The 22,457-nt window shown below is 49.3% G+C and overlaps 1 protein-coding gene across 3 annotated transcripts in view; it reads left to right on the top strand.

The window, feature by feature from the left end:
- The window catches only part of SNX19 (sorting nexin 19), a 53,063-nt gene that overhangs the window by 18,943 nt on the left and 11,663 nt on the right, over positions 1 to 22,457 (top strand). Inside the window, exon 9 of one of the 3 annotated variants that reach the window (XM_074936516.1) lies at positions 11,074 to 11,884. The exons of the other annotated variants lie outside the window; for them this stretch is intronic. Within the exon in view, the coding sequence (XP_074792617.1) occupies positions 11,074 to 11,086 (13 nt within the window). The 3' untranslated portion in view covers positions 11,087 to 11,884. Of the gene's footprint in view, positions 1 to 11,073; positions 11,885 to 22,457 lie in introns of those variants that run through there. 3 annotated transcript variants of the gene reach the window in all.

The following is a 22,457-nucleotide window of genomic DNA, read 5'->3' as shown; positions in this document are numbered from 1 at the left end:
AGTGTGGATGTTCTGCTCTGGGAGGTCAGCGCTGGTGTTTCTGTCGGCGGAGCGCAAGTTGCTTGGTGGCTCTGACCATGACCGAGAGCTACGGTGGAGATCTCCATTTCTCTGTGTTCTTGGCATTGCTACCTGCCGCAGAGCTGAGACCAGCCTGTGTTTGCCTCGGGGTACATCTCTCCTGTGGGCGGTGGTGTGATATGCCCAGGTATACCTGCATTAGCTCTCATCTAGCTAGCACAGCTCTAAATAGTGGTGAAGACGTGATGGTGCAGACCCTGGCATGGGCTGTTCAAGCCTGCCCAGAAGCCTGGGTATGTACTGGTGTTCCTGACCCGCACTGATGTCCGTGCAGTTGCATCTTCACTGCTACGTTTATCCACGTTCGCTATAGTGAAGTCAGTGTGGATATGCAGACACAAGCTGCATCTCTAAATTTCAGTGTAGACATACCCTCATTAGAGGAGTGCTAAGAACAGGTGCTCTCCATGCCCACTCAGTGTGGTACTATGTCCCCCTCTAGTGGTGGCTGGCCCACATATAGAACTTCAGCTAGCCAACGTGGGTCTTGTCTCTCGGGTCATAGAAGCTCAGAGTTTAAGATCCAGAGGCCCCAGGTTGGATCTCTAATAACGATGATTCAGGAGTTTTGCGTTACACAGACTCGGGTTGGAGGCATTTCGCCATCCTTGTACCCCTAGCTTGATTGAACGGGGCAAACCTAAGTACAGCCTCAGTCCTGGCACCCTGACTCTGGTGCAGACTGCTGCTGGGTAGCCCTAAGAGGGAGGAGATTATGCCAGATGCTGATTCTGTGACATGAACTATTCAATCCTTGGCAGCCCCTTTCTTTTCTAGTGTAGACCAAGTGCAGGAATAGTCTTAACAGATCAATGCTCCATCTAGTCTGGCATCCTGTTTCCAACAGTGGCCAGTACCAGCTACTCGAGAGGAAGGTGCAAGTACCTTTTCCTAGGCAGTTATGGAATAACCTGTCGATGTGGGAGGGGATCTTCCTTCCTGACCCCTATTAGTTGGTTTATGCCCTGAAGCATGAAGGTTTATACAGAGTCAGATGTACAGCCTGTTGTGCTGCTTCTGGTGCCCCCAGAGGGTTCCTTTCCTGCTCCACCAGATTCCCCATTGGGTTTTTAGCGCTTGAGAGGGTGTTGGCAGGTGTTGCTGCTTCAGAACTGCCTCCCACTGCTGTACACTCCTCTTGCAGCTCTTGTAGCACGAGATGTTCTTGATGCAAATACCCGCATGGGCGTTCCAGCTTCTCTCCAGCAAGTACCGGAATTCCTCCTTTGCAGAAGCCATGCAGCTAAATGATCTGGACGCAACGGGCCGATCCCCCTGCCTGGTGCAATAGTGTTGAAATCAGTGGAATTTCACTAGGGATGAATTTGCCCCCCTCTTTACACACACATTTCTTCCATCCTTTGCAGTGGTTTCTCATTCCTCCCCGGTTCCCTCTCTCTCTCAGTCTGTTCCCTAGCACCAATTTCCATAGCATCCTCCAGCTTACACCTGAAATTACAACAAGTGTCTTCCGCCAGATGCTGTTGCTAACTAGTAACGATTCTTCTCCTTCCCCGCACCAAAATATCCCACCCCACCCTTCCTTCCCTCCTCTCCATGGCTGGAATAGTTGTAGCTGGAGCCAGGGGCTATAAATCTCCCCTGATTGTCAGTTTCATGGCAACAGGAGGCTGGAGGAGAAAAGCTGGATGACCGAAAAAGGTATTGTTAAGTAAAAGGGAGGACATGCTTGCATGTCTGCAGCGGTGCCAGGCGCATCCAATTATGTAACATGGAGTGGTCCTTTTTTGGAGCTGCAGGGAGAAGCGAGGTGGGGGTGGGGGGCAGCTGGGAGTTGAGACGACCCCGAGCCAAGAAAAGATTCCAGTTTGTACAGTCCTCTCTGCTCGCTCAGCTTGCGTCTGTAAACAAACCCTTGGCCCTGCTCCAAATCCGTGCCCCTCATTTATTAAACTGTCTCTTTCCTCCCTTGGGTGAGTCCTAAGGAAGGAAACGGGGCTGTGGTCCTTCCTAGCAGAGTGAATTCAGAGTCTGCCCAGGGGCCTGTCTGCCAAGGGGAACAGAGATGGGGCTATTCTTGGCTTCTGGGGTATCGGTGCAGGAGCTAGAAGCATTTAGACCCACTTTTTGAGTGGGTGAGTCAGTGCAGCAATATAAATACAGGCCGGGCAGTTGGCGCACACAGTGGCTGCATCCCCTCATCCTGCCCTCAAGCTGTCCCCTTTGGCAGCAGTTGCCACTGGGTCAAAGGGACAGGCACCCCGATGCCACGATGACGGGCACAGTGAGACAGACTAGATCCGGGGCATTCTCAGGGTTCCATCTTAGGTTTTTAGCCAGTGGGAGAAGAGATGGGGGAGCCTTGCTTCGGGTTTCTCAGAACCAAGTGCCCATCCATAGGCTCTGGGCTCGAGAGCCAGCTCCATGGGGCATCCAGGAACGGAGCCACCTTTGGGTGACAGAAGATTAAAACGAATGAATCAAACAGGCAAAGGATGAGGGGGGGTGGGTTTTTGTGGAACCTTTTGAAGACCAGGGCGAGGTGCGAGCTTGGCTTGGCCTGGCCTGATCTGGCCACCATCAAGGCCTAACCCGGCGCGAGCCCTTTGTGGAGGCAGTGGTGGTTCCTGCAAATGAGCCACTTAAATGGACTTCCTGGTTCATTTACGATTAGGCCTCAATGAGGGGCACTCGGTGCTAATAGTGGTCAGTTCTGGACTGGGGGCATCTGCCCCAGGGCACTGGCTGGTGGCCACGAATGTTGGAGACGCACCATCTCACGTCCTACAGAACAGCCACTGAGAATAAGCTCCAATGGCTGCCAGCCTGACTCTCCTCACCTCCCTCTGATTCCTCTTCATGCAAATGTCTCTGCTTCGCCTCTAAAAACGCCCCTGTTCTCTGCCTGTGGAGTTTGCTGGCATCGCCTCTTGTGTTTCCCAGGCTCCGCAGTGCTGTGATGATCAGGGGAGGCTGAAAGTTTCTCTGTGGCTTCCATGTCAATGGGTGAAGGTGGCCCAAGTATAAAACGCGTGGAGATTAGCCGCAACAAGAGCCTGGCACTTGCGTGAAAGAGGTGTGGCATGGGGCTGCGCAAGAGATCACACAGAATGGGTGCAGCAGGGGCTGCCAGCGTGGGTGCAACAAGCATGTGTGGTCAGAGCAGCAGGTTCGGGATGCAGGAGTAATGGGCTCCTAGCATGGGTACTGCAGGACCAGTAAAGGGTGCTGTAGGCCTGTGGTCCAGGACAAACAGGGCTGCAGCGTGGATATAAGGGGTGGACGTGATTGGTGCAGCAGGCCTGTGCCCTCTGCTCCCAGCATGTAGAGTTCATGTGCTGATTGAAGTGCTGTACCTGTAGTGTGCAGACTGTCTCTGTGTGTTACTGCGATGGCGAAAGGGCTGCAGGTGGAGGGAGCAGAAACCCTAGAGCAATACCCTGAAACCTTGCTGATGAAGCTAGAGGATCCAGGGAGCTGGTAGCCACCTACGGTAGGTTCTAATGGAGCCAAGACTGCCTGAATTCGGATGGCCCATGAGCCATATCCCATTGCCAGTAGCAAAGGTATCAGGAAGCCCCAATGACTGGATCAGTGAGTCCGTACTCACTGGTTGTTCTGTGTCTTGTGTCCCGTGGCTGGTTCCTTGGTCAACCTGCTCAGTTCCTCGCCAGCCACCACTGCAGCTCTTTGTAGCGGGTCGGTGGGCTTCCTGGGGTCTCTCTCGATGATACCACAGGGTGTCTGTTGTCCGCAAGTGCTCCTGATGCTGTGATCATTTTAACCATCTGTGGTTTTTTTGGTCTGATTTTCCCTCTCTGGGGGGTTGCTCATTTCAGCCTGAGCGAGAGAAGTGCTCATTCTCTCTTGCAGAGCATGTCTACTTCCAAGTAGATAACTCTGGGTGAGGTGGGGAATCTAGAGATGAGGCCAAATCTGGACAGATGCAACTCCATTCTCAAGGCAAGCCTAGACCTCTGACTGCCAGAAGCTGGGAGGGGAAGAGGGGTCAATCTCTCCATAATTGCCCTGTTCTGCACACTCCCCCTGAAGCTCTGGTACTGGCTACTGTTGGAGACAGGATGCTGGGCTAGACAGACCATTGGTCTGACCCAGTCTGGCCATTCTTATGTTCCAAGACTCTGAATCTAAACACCCGCAGTTTTGGGAGAACTCTGGATCCAGATCTCAACATTCCCCACTGCCTTCTATCCTTAGCACTGTTTTTTAAGCAATAAGCTGTTCTAGTAAGTCATTCCCCACCCTCTCCTGAACATCACAAGAGAGGGGCACATTTTATACAACCTGCTAATCCAAAGATAAAGAGATTGCGTTTCATCACATCCTGGCTGTCTGTGCTTGGTAACCCGAGCAGGGCTGCCGTGCTGAGGCTCGGAAGCGCGTGTGTGTATATAAGGGAAGCGCGGACATATGCAGTCAGCTTTGATGGTGTCAGATTCCACGTGGCTTTATAGGGGGCCCGGAGCAGGAGTTAAAATAAATGAAAAGCATCCCTGGCTTGGATGATTGATCAGCATCTCCTGTCCTGCTGTGTCCTCAGTCACATGCTCGCGTGGCTCTTCCAGATCTCTCCCCTGGCCTTTATTTCCCTCCTTCAGCACCTTTATAGTTTGCGCTGGATGCAAAGGGACCACCTTGCCATGCCTGGGGATCAACATCCCCTGTTTGTCCATAGCAGAGGAGCAGGGCAAGTGAAAAATGAGCTGTGCTAAGAGCTAGGCTAGCTAGGTAGTTGATGAGTGGGACCAGCCAGGTGGTCTTCCGGTCTGCATGAGGTTTAGACTAGGAATCGAGGTTCAAGCTAGAGGCTGACTCATGGCAAGGGTCTGGGTTCACCAGCACTGAAATCTCGTGAGCTGCCCCAGTGATGTTTAGGCTCCACGTGGCAGGAATCTCATGAGATCGCTGCCCTTGCCAACTTTCCATCATTTTGGATGTTGGCGGCCTTGTGGGCTCAGTTATTCTGGTGTGGATTCTATCCATTGCTGGTTCTCCCAAAATTCCAGCTGGCCTCTGAGCCAGGATTGGGAAACAGGTCCTTGTGGGATTCGATCCATCCTAGAACCAGACCTTAAGGGAGACTGAGATCCCAGGGCTGCTTCTCTGAGCCTCTGAGAAATCTCGTTCTAAGTTGGGGGACCCTGGCATTGTGGGGAAAGGGGGAATGAGGGGTCACACAGAGCCCCTGGCATGAGGGAGGAGCTGGAGGTGTCTCAGGGAGGCCCTGAAATAGAGGGGGAAGGGAGAGTGATACACAGATTTCGGGGGGGTGGGGGTGGAATAGAGGAATACAAGGAGCCCCTGGTGTAAGCCTACAGAAGCAACGAAGTGTGCATCCCACTAGTTGTTTCACCTGCCACAAAATTGCAACCTCACATGCTTTGACTGAAAAGTTCCCTGCAGATTCTGGAATTTTCAGTCCTAGGTGGGAGGTAGGCAGCTTTTATAATTATACTCCAGCAGCATATAGAGGCCCCAACTGAAGTTGAGGTCCCACTGTGCTAGGTGTTGCACAGAAACATAGAAAGAGGTTGCCCCTGCCCCAAGTTGCTTAGTCTAGGTGAGGAAGACAAACAAAGGGCAGGAGGGGAAATGGGCACAGACAGAGGAAGTGAGATGCCCATGGTCAGTGGCCAAGCAGGGAATAGAGCTTTGGTCCTCTGAGTCACAGTCCAGTGCACTGTCCGCTGGGACCGCATCTTGCCCAGCACATTTGAATTGAGAAGCATTATGATTTTAACCCATTGTGGAGTGGCTCAGGAAACTATAAAGCCTTTCACTTGTGTCAGCCATTTGAGTCCAGGCCAGGCTGATGGTGACAAAAAGCTGTTGCCATCTGATGGCTTTTTGGATAAACTTTTGTGAAATGAGTTTGTTGGTCTCAATCTAGATCTCAGCCACCTCTGTAGAAGGGTGAGAGAGTTGAATGGCCCCTCTTATCCCGGGAGGTGGTTGGAGCCAAGGAGCATTGGTGCTGGATGGAGGAGGACTGTTCTGTTGTTGCCTGTGTGGTACCTGTTGTATGGATAGACGGAGGGCACGGGCACAAAACTTTTTTTTTTTCTTTTTGCCAGTGAAAAGCGCAAGAGAGAGACCCCCAGGACATGCACACATATGTGTGCTGTAATCCTGTCGCACTATTTCTCCCTATTATTTTTCCGGGATGGGGGTGACATAATTTCTAGCCAGTAGTGAGTTTGCCCAGCTCTAAGTTTGTTTATTGGCTTCATGTTTGTTCTCTAGATGCCACCTCTCTCGCCTTGGCAGGGTGAAGAGGGGTCACTGGCTTTGCATTTCTCACTGTGGGCACAAGGGGGAGCTGCTGGCCAACCTGAGATTCTCTCTGGCAGGTTAAAATTCAGAAGGACCCGGCAGCTGTACAGCTGAGGGTCTCTTGTCACTAGAAGGGGTTGTAGCTGGGATAGCACTGGGGGAGTATGCCCCGTGGTGATCAAGGCTGGGTGGGTACATAGAGGTGACAGCTGAGAATGGATGGAATGAGAAGAGAACCGGGCTGCATGGCCGCACTGAGCAAAGGGATGGTTAGATTCACGCTAACAGGGTCCCAGATCCCACCACCCCGGACCTTCTGCAGGAATTCGGGTCCAAACTTTGTAATTTGGGCCAGTTCTCTGTTGGTATAATGGATTCCTGGAACTACACTGCTTCAGGTTCAAAAGAGCCACATGACACTCGCCCAGGAAAACATTCTCTTGATCCAGACATACAATGCCTACTGGCACCAATGGGTATTAAACAAGACCTGTCTAGAGAGTTAGTAGCCCAGGGGTGGAGGGGAAGCATTGCCCACTTCATATGATCAGGTCAGTACACACAAGACTGGCAACCTTCAACTTAGGCCTATGCCCTACCCCCTTCTCTGCCTAACGCAGCTCAGTTGTACCATAGCCTTGCTCTTGTCTCACTGGCCTGCTGCTTTCTATCTCTGCTGTGGCCTGGGATATCACAAGTGACCAGTAATTTAAAGTCACCATCCCCACCTTTAATTGTCCATGTGGGTGGGTGGAGGGGAGGGAGCTGAATCAGTATGTGGGGTCAGACATTTGTGTGTGGAAGGTAGGATCAGAATTAAATAAAGAGCTGGAGCGAGAGACACACACACACACACCCGGATCCCTGATCTTTGGAGTGACAGATCTGCAAGAGATACCTGAGCTGTTGGATATAGCACCAAGATGAGGCTTGTGGTGGTTAGGGGGTGGATGAACAATCTGAGGGCGTGTGGTTGTAACTGATGAAGCGCTGCTTTGATGGTGCTGTTGTGTCTCTATCTCTACCCTCCTGTGAGCTGGAAGAAGTTTAACCTAACACCGTTCTACCTTTAAGTCTCCTTATTTCACTCATGGCAGTTAGAGAGGGAATCCAGCCTATTGCTGTTGAACATCTTAGCCATTCTCTTTGGCCAGGTCCATAATATTCCTTATATTCTATTCTCTAGCATTTTGTCCAGTGCTAAATCTCCTAAATGATGGGATGGATCCTGCTTCCTCTGGGGAAACTAATCAGAGTCTTCCTACATCCCCATGTCCAGAAACTTCACCTGCTGTTCACTGGCTGAGTCTCCCCTTATTGCTCCTAATTTTACCCAGTTGGGCCACCCTAGACCATTCCCCTCTCTTCTTAGAGCTAGTGTCACCCACTAGCGTGCATGGTGTGTCCTCACCAATCTAGAGACGCAATATGGGTACCCAGACACAGAGCCTGGCTCTTTAACTCAAGCTGTAGAGCCTCACTCTTTCAGTCCAAGATCTTTCTTGTGTTAGGCACCCTGGGCCAAATTCTGCCCTTCCTCCTGCTGATCTCAGAGGGGGGTAAGTGCAGGGAACCAGGCCCCACCTGTGTGACACCACTGCCCTCTGCTGGCTAGAAGGCCTGTACGTGCACATGACCACATCCCCTCCCAACGGCGTGAGGCCCGGAGAGGTTAAAAACCCAGCCTTTAGTGCAGCTCATGAAAACGCTCCGTGAGGTCAGACAGTGAAGGCAGGCGGCTCTGGAGCAGGTGGTCCTGAGCTCTGTCCCTGCAGACGGCCCCGAAGCTGTCACAGCTGCTGCAACCAAGGATGAGGCTTTTGTCCTTCCGTTGTTCTTCTTCCTAGCAGTGCCCTTAAAATAATTTGCTCTGGGGAAATCTCCCTCCCTGTCACAAAGCGTCCTATGCTCTAGCACGCCATTGCTGCCCCCCTCCCCCCCCGCCCCGAATCTATTGGATATCTTTTTTTTTTAGGCAGGGGTCTCTTAGGGCAACTTTAACTTCACCCCCCCCCCCCCCACACACACACAAGTTATCTGCCTCACATGGCTCTTCCTCCTCGCTGAGGTGTGTTACTCTGGGCCGCCAGTGGTAGCTTCAGCGTCTTGGGACCCTGCCTGGTTCCAGGTTATTCCAGCTTTTATTATTCTCCTTTCAAACTGTGGCCCGAGGGCTCGTTATACCTGCAGCCTGGATGAATATGTGGCTGGGAGGAGTAGGAATCCCCCCCCCCCCCCAAACCTTCACAGAGCCCTTGCCCTGGGGCTGTCCATTCCCACCCAGGCTCTGTTCCATCCCCTTCCTGGCCCTCCGATCGGCCTTGGAGCTGACCACGATGGAGGTCACTCCCCACTGAGGTAAAGTCACCGTGAAGAATGAGGCCCCTGGTTACCAAGACAACCACTAAATTGCCATCGCCTCCCTGGCCCGTCTACCCCATCAGGCTTCACCGCCATGCCTCGTCTCGGATTGGGTTTTTAGCTCAGCTGGGTGGCCGGTTTAATTAGCCCTTCCCCCCGGGGGCTCTGCATTGGGAAAGCCGGCACCCCGGTACTGGTTGAATGAGAACGGGGCCAGGCAGCCGTTCACACGAGAGTGGGTAAACCCGGCGGCGGGAGGGGAGGAGAGGACGCACCACTCAAATGGGCCAGGCAAAGGACCAGGGAGTCGTACCAATACAGCAGCTTTGTTCCCCTCATAACCATGTGCCTGCCCAAGCTTGCACGTCCACACCTCCCTCCGTGCTGGTGCATTCTGGGAAAATCTTGGCGGCTATGCCACAGTGCCTCAGCAGGGGATAGAGCCTGGAGGGTGTGTGCACAGAGCCATAGCGACCGCCCCGGGACGGGGGGCAGTGCGTCCTGGGATGTCCCACTACCCATGTCACTGGGAGGAAGACAAAACTGGTTACACAGTTAGGGGAGCCCATCGACACTGCAAACCAGCCCGTGTGTGTCACTGGACGACAGCCCTGTGCCGGGGGGACCACTGACGAGGGTGAGCGGCCACGCTGCGAAATAGAACTGCGCAGAACAACGGCTGAACCAGCTGCTGAGTTGTGCTCATGCGAGCTGTGCCCTGTCTCCTTCCTCGGGCCAGCCAACATGAGAGAAAAGCACCAGCGCGCTGGAGGGAAGGAGTTTTGTTCGCACAGGGGGCTCAAGTACCTCTGCAGGGAAGACAAGCCTGCAGAAGAGGTAGTGTAGACAGGACTTAATGCAGCTATCATCCCTGTGTGGACCAGGTGGAGGGGAAAAACTTGCCCAGAGCTGTCGGGGGGACAGATATCTGCCAATCGCACCCTGAAATAAAGGGAGGGTTTCACAGAGTGTCCAAAGGAGGTGGAATAGGAGAGTGCTGTATCCTCCATCTCATCTCCCTTGAGTCTCTTCCTTATCCCATTTCCTCACGGTGCTCTTCTCATCTTGGTGACCAACAGGGGGCAGTGGTTAGTGCACTGACCTGGGACTTCAATTCCCTGCTCCCCCACACAAGACTTCCTGCATGACCTTGGGCAAGTTACTTAGCCTCTCTGTGCCACAGTTCTCCAGCTGTACAATGGGGATAACAGCACTGGGCTGTCTCCTGGGTGGGCTGTGAGGATAGGCACGTTAAAGATGGAGAGGCGCTCAGTTACTGTGGCGATGCAGGGGGAATCATGTAAGTAATCTATCTAGATAGAGGAGAGCGTGCTGGATGGTCTCTGCTGTGTCCAGCACCCACAGCCTAGGAGAGGAAGTGCTGCAGCATCTGGGCTCAGTGGGAGGCTTCCTCCTCTCCTGTGTGGGCTGGTGATCGAGCCTTCTGACACTGGGGGCCATGCAAGGGCTTTTTGTGAGCGACTCAGACTGTTCTGGGTTGGCTCAGTGACTGTCCACACCCTTCCCCCTGCATCAGGGATAGGACCCAGCCTCAGTCTGTCTAAGTCAAAGCGCCATCCAGCTTCACTGTGCCATGTCTGAGCTTCTCCGTCAGACCCCAGCCTGGTTTTGAGCCAATTTGGGATCAGCCTGTGGTCTTGTGCCAAAACCTTCAGACTTTCCCAGTTTCCCGCTCCAACCACTGGAAATGCTACTTCTTGTTACATAGCCCACTGAGAGCTCAGACATCACTATGGCTACGAAAGGTCCTGAGCACTGTATCATAATAACCCTTCTGACTTAGGGACATAGGTGGATATAAGGTGTGAGATCTCCCAAAACATTAAGGCTGGAAAGGAGCTGCATGTGGCTGGAAATTAAAATCCCAGCCCCAACTTGTCCCAGGGGAGAATGCTGCAGGTCAGGAGTGAGGTGCATCAGCAGAGCTGTGAGTGGGTTCAGGACTGGGCAAGCAAAGGGTGCCACCGGTAAATATTGAGGCCAGTGGCCAGAGTTGTGAGGTGGCCCACAGAACTAGAGCCATTAAACTTCAAGCCACTGCAATTGAAAGGACCCACCGCTTATTCTGATATCAAAGCCTCTTTGATGATCGTCCTCCCCTTGTTCAGCGGGGAACACAGCAGGCAGCTGTGATGATCTCCCGAGGTGATTAGGGACCGGCTGTCCCTTGGATAGCCTCTTGGGTGCTCTCGACTTAGTGTGCTGACAGGGGCTGCTGTATGTCCTCCCTGCCCCCTTGGCTTTGGGAACTGGAGCTGGAATGGGTTGATGTCAGTTTAGCCATCCCGGGCACCTCTGAAAATACAAGTGTGATTCAAGGAGCTCATAACTTTGGGGATTTGTTTTGTTTTTCAGTCTCTCTCGCTAGCTCTTTCTGCCAGCACAGCTGGTGAAAACAAATCGCTTGGCAGCCTCCTTGCTCCCCTTGACTTTACACAGGACCACAGATGCACAGCGTTGCCTGACCCTCTCAAGCACCCGGGCACAAACCTGCTTGCTCACACTGCCAGGCTTTTTGGATGGGCCCGAATTCTCCGGAGCACCTGCACTTTGTAGCTCCTTGAAGCTGGGAACAGATGGCCTGAGGCAGGTGATTCAGCAGCTTGTCTGCCAGAGCCATCTGGAACAAAGGGAAAGAGGGCGGGAGCGAATATCCAGCTGCCAACACTGCAGTGTAGGCCTCCCCAAGGATCCCTGCCTGCCCTCCTCAGATGAGACACAAAACCAAGATGCTTCCCTATTATGACAATTTAAGACCCTGTGGCACTTTTAGAGGGTTTTGTCCTGGCTTGTGTCCTGCCCAGATTGCTAGATGGATAAGTAACATTCCTCCCCCTGTTGAAGCCATTGGAGAAGTTTGTCACTGCCTGACCTAAGAACTGATGATGTTTGCTCTGCTGGCACAGAATGGCTTCCATGTCTCACCGCAGAGAGGCCTGTGTGATGGTGGGCGAGTGATTTTCCCCCCTTCCCTTGCACAAGAGCTGCTAGGGGAAGGAATTGCCTCCCTTCTGGTGGTGAGAGCAGGAGAATGGGAACACGGGCTCTTGGGTTCTCTTCCTGCTTCTGTCGCTGTCTCATTCTGCAGCCTGGGACAAGACACTGTCATGAGTCGGAAAACAAGATGCAACTCCCACCCCCCAAGTTGAGTGCTGCTGATTGCTAGCAGCTGAAACCCGTGAAAACTGATCAGGTGAAAGCCTTGATTCAGACTGATGCCATTCCTGCAAAGCAAAGCCACTGGGAAAATTGGATCAAGGTTGGAACTGGTGGGACCGAGGCACTGAGCAGTGCCAGTAGCAGGCTGTTGGCTATGGTGTCTCTTCCCACCACCAGAGACTCGGATAAACCTGAGTCTTGCCGCCATTAGAATGTAACGCAATGACCCAACCGACTGCACAAGTCTTTTCACAATGAGGACACCTGCAGCAGGACTGGTCACTCTTTCCCCCTGAAACAAGCAAGAACTTCCCTGCTTCTAAAGCTGCACAACTACTTGTGCCCAGGTTGCACTTCCTAACTTGTGTGCGTGGCCGCAGGATGCCACAGCGCTGGGTGCCCTGAATAGACTCAATTGGCTTCTCCCTGCTCTGAGAGCAACCATCTCCCTAAGACAGCGCTGGCTCTGTAATTGCTTTGGGAGGATCCAACAGGACACTAGCTCCCAGTCAGCTGCAGCTCCTTGGAGCATGGCTGGTTGTCACAGCCAGGCTCTCGCCTCTAGTTCAGCAGTGATAACTCTCTGGACGGGAGAGATTCTTGCTCCTTAGCATGAAAACAGCTCCCTCGCCATCCTTCCCCAGCCTGGAGGGATGCAACGAGAGCCCAGTTGACGGGTGTTGCAATCTGACTTGGTTACTCCCCCTGACAGTTCAGCAGCAGGTAGGAGCTAGAGGTATTTATCCATGCCCACATAAACAATCAATGCTACTGCAGCCTGTTTATGGAGGGACAGTGCCGCGTGGAGAGGAGAGTGCTGAGGAGGGCTCCAGACGACACCTCTGCAGAGGGCTGTCTCCTGGTTTTGTCTCTCACTCCATAAAGTGTGTTGAGATCCTGTCCAATTGAATTTGAGGAGGCAGGGAGGGGTTTTGTGCTGGTCTTGAATAGCTCTGAATGGGAAATGTGGTGGTTTTGCTTCCTTCCTGTCCCACAAAACATGGAGAGAAAGCAACTGAGCCGTGCAGGGGTCCCAATATGTGAACCTTACACCCTAGCTGGTGCCAAGCTTAATTTCCAATTGACTTTAACCTCTGGGAAAGGCTCTGCAATAACAGCACAGAGGCCATCTGATCATCAGGATGCTGGGGTTTTCATTGTGATGTGGCCACCTCTCCACAAAGAGCTAAACTGAGAACCTGCCAACCTTTCCCTCCTGCCCAAACTCTAAGGAGTTTGGATGCAGAACTCCATCACTGAACCGTCTCTCTTGTAAAATCACTTGCTATCCATGAATGGTGCAGAAGTGCCTGCATTTGACTGGATTGAGGCTGCGTTCTGGGTCTCAAGTCTCTTGTTCTTGCACGTTAGCCCAATGAGTCCTGGATTCTGAATGCAGAGAGGAGTCTGAGAAAGTCTGGAAGGAGTCCAGATTGCAGTCCACTCCACGTATCGCTTATACCAGTGCAGATGTGCTGTGCCAACGTAATATGGGGGTTGCACTTATTTGAAACGGGTCAGCCACACTGGTACAGTGCATCTGCACCGGGGGGGGGGGACGGGGGGGACACAAACACAGCTACATTGGTATGGCCTGTAAATTACACAATCTTAGATTCTTGTGCAGACTTGGGGCCTGTGGTGGAATCTGCGTGTAAGGGAGACTACCTTGCACCATCTCTCTGAGTTTGGTCCAGGTACATATTTCTGTTTCCCAGGATGAGCTCTGTATGACAACACAAGGGTGTGTGTGTGTGTGTGAGAGAGAGAGAGAGAGAGAAACATAGAAATCACATTGGATATTGACATAATCCAGTCCTCCCAAAAACCTGGGAATTTTGGATCCACTCTTGGTTTCTCCATCTCAAACAACTTTTCCTTCAGAAACTGTTCTTCCAAATACAGCCAATAAAAACAAGCAAACTCTCTGCTTTGATAGTAGATACTGCATTGTTTTAACCATATCCTTTGTCCTTGGTTTCACTCTTCAAGAGTCAGCACCTTAGTAAGGGCTAATTTATCTCTTCTGCATGGGGTGGTAGATCAGCTATCATTTGGGAAGATAGAGAAGAAAAGAGTTTGGGGGGAACAATGCTTCTCTCTTGTGGAAAAGAGTATTTAATTTTTTTTCTTTTCTGGCTTGCAGAGGGTTAACAGTGCTTTTCTGTATTTTATTTCTGAACTGGGCGAATGAAGCAATCCATGGCTCACAGAGACCGGCCTCTCCCTGGGGTGCTGTTAAGAGCTTCATTGGCTCAATAAACACTTGATGAAGACCTTATCGAAAGCAGGGGAACTTTCTGACTTCATTAAAAATCAAGGGCCTGGGACACTTTTTTTTATCCTCTGTTTCTTTCCCCCTCTCCCGCTTCCCGTGGCTTGGGGTGCAATTCAGTTGCAGCTTTGGTATTTTTATTCCTGCGGAAAGCTTGAGAGCCCTAGAGGAATTAATCCTTCTGGCTGCATATCAGGTGCACCCCAGAGAGCAGCGGGGCAGTATTGCCCCCTCACACCCACACACTGGCCCCAATGTCTCAAACTTGTGAGAGAGGGCTGCTCCTGGTGGGGTCAGAGGGGAGAAAGGAAAGGCCTGATGCTCCGTTGCCCTGCAACGTGTCAAATCATTTACACCAGTGTGTGTAAAGCCTTACCATTCTGACTCACTTGGTGCACAGGAGACTGCTGTATCTGGATAAACTCACAAGGCTCGATTCACACTGTGCGTAGCTCTGCTCTGCAGCCTTCTGCGGAGCTGCTCCGCGTTTGCACCATGGCGCGAGGGAGAGCGGCGTGTGTGCTGTGGGTTTAGCAGGTGTGAAATTGGCAAGACAGTCTGTTCAACTGGAAGGCGCTGAGCCCTGAAGGATGGAGGCTGCTGCACTGCTGAACAAACACTTCATCATATTGTCCTCGGGCTGGGGGTACGGAACACATTGTTCGCAGTTTAAACCACTGTAAACTTTTTACAGGGCAGTGAGAGACGAACGTTTCCAGTAATTCAAGGAGATGGTTTACTTCTTTTCTTCTCTTCTTGGCCAGCTTTTTAAAAGGGCTCAGGGTTCTTCATAGTCTTTAATTTATGGAGGGCTCTTTTTTTCTGTCTGCCCTCTGCAAACAATTCAGCAAACTGGACGAAGGCTGGTTTGCTCTGCAGGCGTCGGATCCAAGTTTTTCAGCTCTGAGCTCCGTGCGTTTCTCTTGACAGCATGAGGGAGAAGCAAACACATAAATTCTGGTGATTGTAGCATCAGCAGGTGCTGAAAGTGGAGGCTGGCAAGGGCGGGGGGGGGGATATCGTCCTCCTTTATTTTCCATTCCTCTAACTGCTCCTGAAGCAGTTGTTTCCTTGGCTATGCATCCTCATTTCTTTCCCCCTCTCCCGCCCCCCGTGGCTGTGGGAGTGATTCAGTTGCAGCTTTGGTGACTTTTGTCATTTTTTTAAAAAATCAGTTTTATTGTGAGTGAACTTATTCCTGGGGAAGGATCGAGAGCCCTGGAGGAATAAATCCTCCTGGCTGCATATCAGGTGCACCCCAGAGAGCAGCAAGGCAGGATTAACCCCCCCCATCCCCACCCACTCACCCACCCACACCCATAAACCAAAAATTCTCATTAAAACAATTCTACAAAGTCATGAATGCTACAGTGTTCTGCAGCTTTGTGCTTATGTTTTGGGCCATTGTTCCGTTTGGATACCGTGAGCTAAGAATGGGCTTGTGTTTTAAGGCACTGGACTGGGATTTAGGAGATAGGCATTGAGAGAGGAAGGATTGTCCAGTGTTTAGGGCACTAGCCTAGTACTTGGGAGACCTGGCATCCATTTGCTGAACTCCACAGGCTTCCTGCATGACCTTGGGCAAGTCACTTAGTCTCTCTCTATGTCTCAGTCCCCACCAGTGAAATGGGGGTAACAGCCCTGCCCAGCCTCACAGAGCTGATGTTAGGATAAACATGTTAAAGATTGTGAGACGCTCAGACCCTAGGGGCTATGGTAATACAAATAACAATAATACTATCATAAGATGCTTATCTAGATGGACAAGTTCAATACAGCAGCCTTCTGTGGCCTTGGGTGAAGTGTCAGGGTAAATGTCTTAATGATTGGGAGATGCTCACATATACTGTGGTGAAGTATGTAGACACAGGTGTCCCCTCCTGACGAGGAAATTGGGTCAACTAAGGAAGCTTGTTCTCCAAAGAGTCCTTCTGAGGCTTTTCTTTGAGCTAGGGCAAGCTCAGGCAGGATTTTGGAGGGTTAGTGAGAGCTGTTAGGGTACCCATGCAGCACAGGAGTGATCAATCAAGCTCATGTGTCCCTCGCTGTCATGGCGTGGCACATGGATTTAAATAACCTGGAGCATATAAATGAAGAATACTGTTGTAGGTACTGAGACCCAGCGGTAGTGTACTTGGTGTAAGAAATAGAATAGAATTGTCCAGGTGCCTCTCTTTTACGGAGGAGGACTGTGTATGTTTTTAAAAAGGGAATCTACCTACGTAGTGTTACAAAGCAAGAGAGGATGCTAGATAAGACATGAGACAAAGAGGTCTAAGAACATAAGAATGGCTATACTGGGTCAGACCAAAGGTCCATCTAGCCCAGTATCCTGTCTTCCGACAGTGGCCAATACCAGGTACCCCAGAGGGAATGAACAGAACAGGTAATCATCCAGTGATCCATCCCCTGTCGCCCATTCCCAGCTTCTGGCAAACAGAGGCTAGGGACACCATCCCTGCCCATCCCAGCTGATAGCTATTGATGGACCTATCCTCCATGAATTTATCTAGTTCTTTTTTGAACCCTGTTATAGTCTTGGCCTTCACAGCATCCTCCGGCAATGAGTTCCACAGGTTGACTGCATTGTATGGAGAAATGCTTCCTTTTGTTTGTTTTAAACCTGCTGCCTATTGATTTCATTTGGTGATCCCTAGTTTGTGTATTATGAGAAGAAGTAAATAACACTTCCTTATTTACTTTCTCCACACCAGTCATGATTTTATAGATCTCTATCATATCCCCCCTTAGTCGTCTCTTTTCCAAGCTGAAAAGTTCCAGTCTTAATAATCTCTCCTCATATGGCAGCCGTTCCATACCCCAAATCCTTTTTGTTGCCCTTTTCTGAACCTTTTCCAGTTCCAATATATCTTTTTTGAGATGGAGTGACCACATCTGCATGCAGTATCCAAGATGTGGGCATACCATGGATTTATATAGAGGCAACATGATATTTTCTGTCTTATTATTTATCCCTTTCTTAATAATTCCCAACATTCTGTTTCCTTTTTTGACTGCCGCTGCACATTGAGTGGATGTTTTCAGAGAACTCTCCACAATGACTCCAAGATCTTTTTCTTGAGTGGTAACAGCTAATTTAGACCCCATCATTTTATATGTATAGTTGGGATTATGTTTTCCAATCTGTATTACTTTGCATTTATAAACATTGAATTTCATCTGCCATTTTGTTGCCCAGTCACCCAGTTTTGAGAGATCCTTTTGTAGCTCTTCGCAGTCTTCCTGGGACTTAACTATCTTGAGTAGTTTTGTATCATCTGCAAATTTTGCCACCTCACTGTTTACCCCTTTTTCCAGATCATTTATGAATATGTTAAATAGGACTGGGCCCAATACAGACCCCTGGGGGACACCACTATTTACCCCTCTCCATTCTGAAAACTGGCCATTTATTCCTATCCTTTGTTTCCTATCTTTTAACCAGTTACCAATCCATGAGAGAACCTTCCCTCTTATCCCATGACTGCTTACTTTGCTAAGAGCCTTGGTGAAGGACCTTGTCGAAAGCTTTCTGAAATCTAAATATACTATATCCACTGGATCCCCCTTTTGTCCACATGCTTGTTGACCCCCTCAAAGAATTTTAGTAGATTGGTGAGGCATGATTTCCCTTTACAAAAGCCATGTTGACTATTCCCCAACAAATTATGTTCATCTAGGTGTCTGACAATTTCATTCTTTACTATAGTTTCAACCAGTTTGCCAGGTACTTAAGTCAGGCTTACTGGTCTGTAATTGCTGGGGTCACCTCTGGAGCCCTTTTTAAAAATTGATGTCACATTAGCTATCCTCCAGTCATTTGGTACAGAAGCTGATTTAAATGATAGGTTACAGACTACAGCTAGTAGTCCTGCAATTTCACATCTGAGTTCCTTCAGACCTCTTGGGTGAATACCATCTGTTCCTGGTGACTTATTACTGTTTAGTTTATCTATTTGTTCCAAAACCTTCTCTAATGACACCTCAATCTGGGACGGTTCCTAAGATTTGTCACCTAAAAAAATGGCTCAGGTTTGGGAATCTCCCTCACATCCTCAGCTGTGAAGACAGATGCAAAGAATTCATTTAGTTTCTCTGCAATTGTGTTACCATCCTTGAGTGCTCCTTTAGCATCTCGATCTTCCAGTGGCCCCACTGGTTGTTTAGCAGGCTTCCTGCTTCTGATGCACCCAAAAAAAAATTTCTATTCTTTTTGAGTCTTTGGCTACTTCAGACTCTTTTTTGGCCTTCCTAATTATATTTTTACCCTTCATCTGCCAGAGTTTATGCTCCTTTCCCTTTTCCTCACTGGGATTTAACTTCCACTTTTTAAAGAACGCCTTTTTGCCTCTCTCTGCTTCTTTTACTTTGTTGTTTAGCCGCGGTGGCTCTTTTTTGGTTCTCTTACTATATTTTTTAATTTGGGGTATACATTTAAATTGAGCCTCTATTATGGTGTCTTTTAAAAGTTTCCATGCAACTTGCAGGGAGTTTACTTTTGGTGCTATACTATTTAATTTCTGTTTAACGTAATTTCTTGAGGTGTTGCTCACTTGTGGTCGACTGAAGACCTCAAGGAATTTTTTTTTTAAAGAATAACTACTCAAAATAACCCTGCCAATACATTTGTGTTGCTGAGTTTGGAGTAACAATGCACTCTCGGTTCCCTCTGGAGTTTCAGATGGAGGCAGTATTCCCTCACTTCCTATCTCAAGCTGTTGTAGAGTGTTAATGTTGAACACCTAAGGGATTTTGTGGCGATGCTGTACATGGGACAGAGGGATTCCATCCTGGCCCTGCAGATGAGCTGTTTCTGTTCCTACAAAGTTCTCAGAACCTTTTGATAGGAGGCATGGATATATTTGCATCTCTCCTTGTGCGTCTCCATGTGTCACCATTCTCTTTGGTATATTGTACTACCTTGGTCTTGTGTGCCTTGCTTTTTACCTTCCTGTTGCCTGGGAGGTGCATTAATTGGCCTCAAGGAATTCAAGTCTCTGTTCCTGAGCAGCTGTTCAGTCATTGATCTCAGGAGGAGGGGGCAAGGTGCTGCTCTGGGATTAGTACACTCTCGTTTCACCTCTTGCAAACGTGGGTTTGAATCCTGCTGGAGATTGTGGCCTTGGGGCTTGTTTAGGTGCGGGGCTTCACTGGTTTAACTTAAGGGGATATTGAACTGATTTAGCTAACTTGGTGCAGAAACCTGCATGAGCACTCGTAGTTCAGTTTAAACCAGGCTTACTTCAGTTTAGTTTACATTCATTAGGAACAGGTTTAAGCCAAACTGTAATAAGCCACTTGTAAATTAAAATAAGTGTGTCCACACAAGGGTTTGCAGTGCTTTAGCTAAATTGGTCTAAAAACAGGTTTAAGTTAAACTGGTACAACTCCTATGTGTAGACAAAGTCTGCCTGACTCCCCTTCGAACCTGCAGGGAAGCTTGACTGATTCACTGTACTCAGCCTTTTCCATCGGCAAGGAATCCAGCAGGTGGTCAGCCACGCTCCCTCCGAGGCACAGCAGCCCATCTTGCATTCAGGAATCAAACAAGATTTCAGTCCACACACAGCTACTTACCCCCTTCTGCTGACTCCCAGGGCGGTGCCTTTACCACAAGACCTTCCCGTCTCAGCAGCACCCATTGCCTTTTTCTGGGGAATAGGGCCACTGTATATGCTCATCCCCAAACCCATGTTCCCCAACTATGGGGCTTTCATGTTTATCCTGTCTTGATGGGGCCCCTTCAGTTGACCTTGGAGTTCCATCCTAAGCCCTGGTATTAAACCAGCTCTTTTTTAGCAGCCAGTTCATTCCTCCATCGGCAGCTATTTCAAACAGAGGATCCTTACAGCATGGGCAAGTTATGTGCCTCCAGACAAGAGGCCAGGACCCATTGCCTCTGTGTTCTGTCTCTTGACACTGGGCATTTTCAGAGCTTTTTGGTGTCTGAGGCTCAGGGGTGACTTGCTGTCTATTTCAGGTCTCCTCTGCAACACAAGGAGATGGTTCAGTGATGGGTTTGTTTTAATTTCTTTTGGGGCCCTATTTCTGTGTAAAATACCAGAGTGGAAATAGCAACTTATCAGCCATCCAAAATAAAGCCAGTTCTATTTGTGTTTGTCAGCGGGTTTATTTCTACCTGATTTCCTCTGTGTGTGTCTCGTCTGGGTGTCTACCTCAAAATATTAGTGCTTTAATAGCACAAAAAATTATTTGTGAATTTAGCGCTGGTGAAAGGTGCCAGATTGGCAGCTTTACACATTTAAGTTCATGCATGAGAAGTATTAACCCTTAATAATCGTGTTGCATTGGTGTATCTCTGAGGACTGGATTTTAGCGCAATAGGTCTGCTTGATGGCGATGTCAGAGCACTTGGGTTTGAGTCATCTGGGGTTTTCCATTAATTGATCCAGCCTGCCTCACACAGCAAATAAAAGCGCTAAAGCAGAGGTATTTTTACTCATGAACCTTTAATGATCTAACATATTGCTCCTATCTGTCCATAAGAACGGCCATACTGGGTCAGACCAAAGGTACATCTAGCCCAGTATCCTGTCTTCCAACAGTGGCCAATGTCAGGTGCCCCAGAGGGAATGAACAGAACAGGTCATCATCAAGTGATCCATCTCCTGTCGCCTATTCCCAGCTTCTGGCAAACAGAAGCTAGGGACACCATCTCTGCCCATCTTGGCTAATAGCCATTGATAGACCTATCCTTCATAAACTTATCTAGTTCTTTTTTAAACCCTGTTATACTCTTGGCCTTCACAACCTCCTCTGGCAATGAGTTCCACAGGTTGACTGTGCATTGTGTGAAGAAATACTTCCTTTTGTTTATTATCATTTGGTGACCCTTAGTTCTTGTATTATGAGAAGGAGTAAACAACACTTCCTTATTTACTTTCTCCACAGCAGTCATGATTTTATAGATCTCTACCATATCCCCCCTTAGTCGTCTCTTTTCCAAGCTGAAAAGTCTGTATTTTTAATCTCTCTTATGCAAGCTGTTCCATACGCCTAATAATTTTTGTTGCTCTTTTTTGTACCTTTTCCAATTCCAATATATCTTTTTTGAGATGAGCCACCCAGATCTGCACGCAGTATTCAAGGTGTGGGCATACCATGGATTTATATAGAGGCAATATGATATTTTCTGTCTTATTATTTATCCCATTCTTAATGATTCCCAACATTCTGTTTTCTTTTTTGATTGCCGCTGCACATTGAGTGGATGTTTTCAGAGAACTCTCCACAATGACTCCAAGATCTCTTTCTTGAGTGGTAACAGCTCATTTAGACCCCATCATTTTCTATGTATAGTTGGGATTATGTTTTCCAATGTGCATTACTTTGCACTTATCAATGTTGAATTTTATCTGCCATTTTGTCACTCAGTCACCTAGTTTTGTGAGATCCTTTTGTAGCTCCTCACTGTCTGCTTGGGACTTAACTATCTTGAGTAGAATCATAGGATCCTAAAATATTACCTCAAGAGGTCATCTAGTCCAACCCCCTGCTCAAAGCAGGACCAACACCAACTAAATCATCCCATTCAGGGCTTTGTCAAGCTGGGCCTTAAAAACCTCTAAGGATGGAGATTCCACCATCTCTCTAGGTAACCCATACCAGTGCTTCACCACCCTCCTAGTGAAATAGTGTTTCCTAATATCCAACCTAGACCTCCCCCACTGCAACTTGAGACCATTGCTTCTTGTTCTGTCATCTGCCACCACTGAGAACAGCTGCACTCCATCTTCTTTGGAACCCCCCTTTAGGTAGTTGAAGGCTGCTATCAAATCCCCCTCACTCTTCTCTTCTGCAGACTAAATAACCCCAGTTCCCTCAGCCTCTTCTCGTAAGTCGTGCCCCAGCCCCCTAATCATTTTCGTTGCCCTCCGCTGGACTCTCTCCAATTTGTCCACATCCTTTCTGTAGTGGGGGGACCAAAACTGGGCACAATACCCCAGGTATGGCCTCATCAGTGCCGAATAGAGGGGAATAATCACTTCCCTCAATTTGCTGGGAATGCTCCTACTAATACAGCCCAATATACCGTTGGCCTTCTTGGCAACAAGGGCACACTGCTGACTTATATCCAGCTTCTCATCCACTGTAATCCCCAGGCCCTTTTCTGCAGAACTGCTGCTTAGCCAGTTGGTCCCAGCCTGTAGCGGTGCATGGGATTCTTCCTTCCTAAGTGCAGGACTCTGCACTTGTCCTTGTTGAACCTCATCAGATTTCTTTTGGCCCAATCCTCCAGTTTGTCTAGGTCACTCTGGACCCTATCCCTACCCTCCAGCTTATC

The sequence above is a fragment of the Natator depressus genome, chromosome 22 (assembly GCF_965152275.1).
Source record: "Natator depressus isolate rNatDep1 chromosome 22, rNatDep2.hap1, whole genome shotgun sequence".
NCBI lineage: Eukaryota > Metazoa > Chordata > Testudines > Cheloniidae > Natator > Natator depressus.
This window is presented reverse-complemented; position numbering and strand designations above follow the sequence as displayed.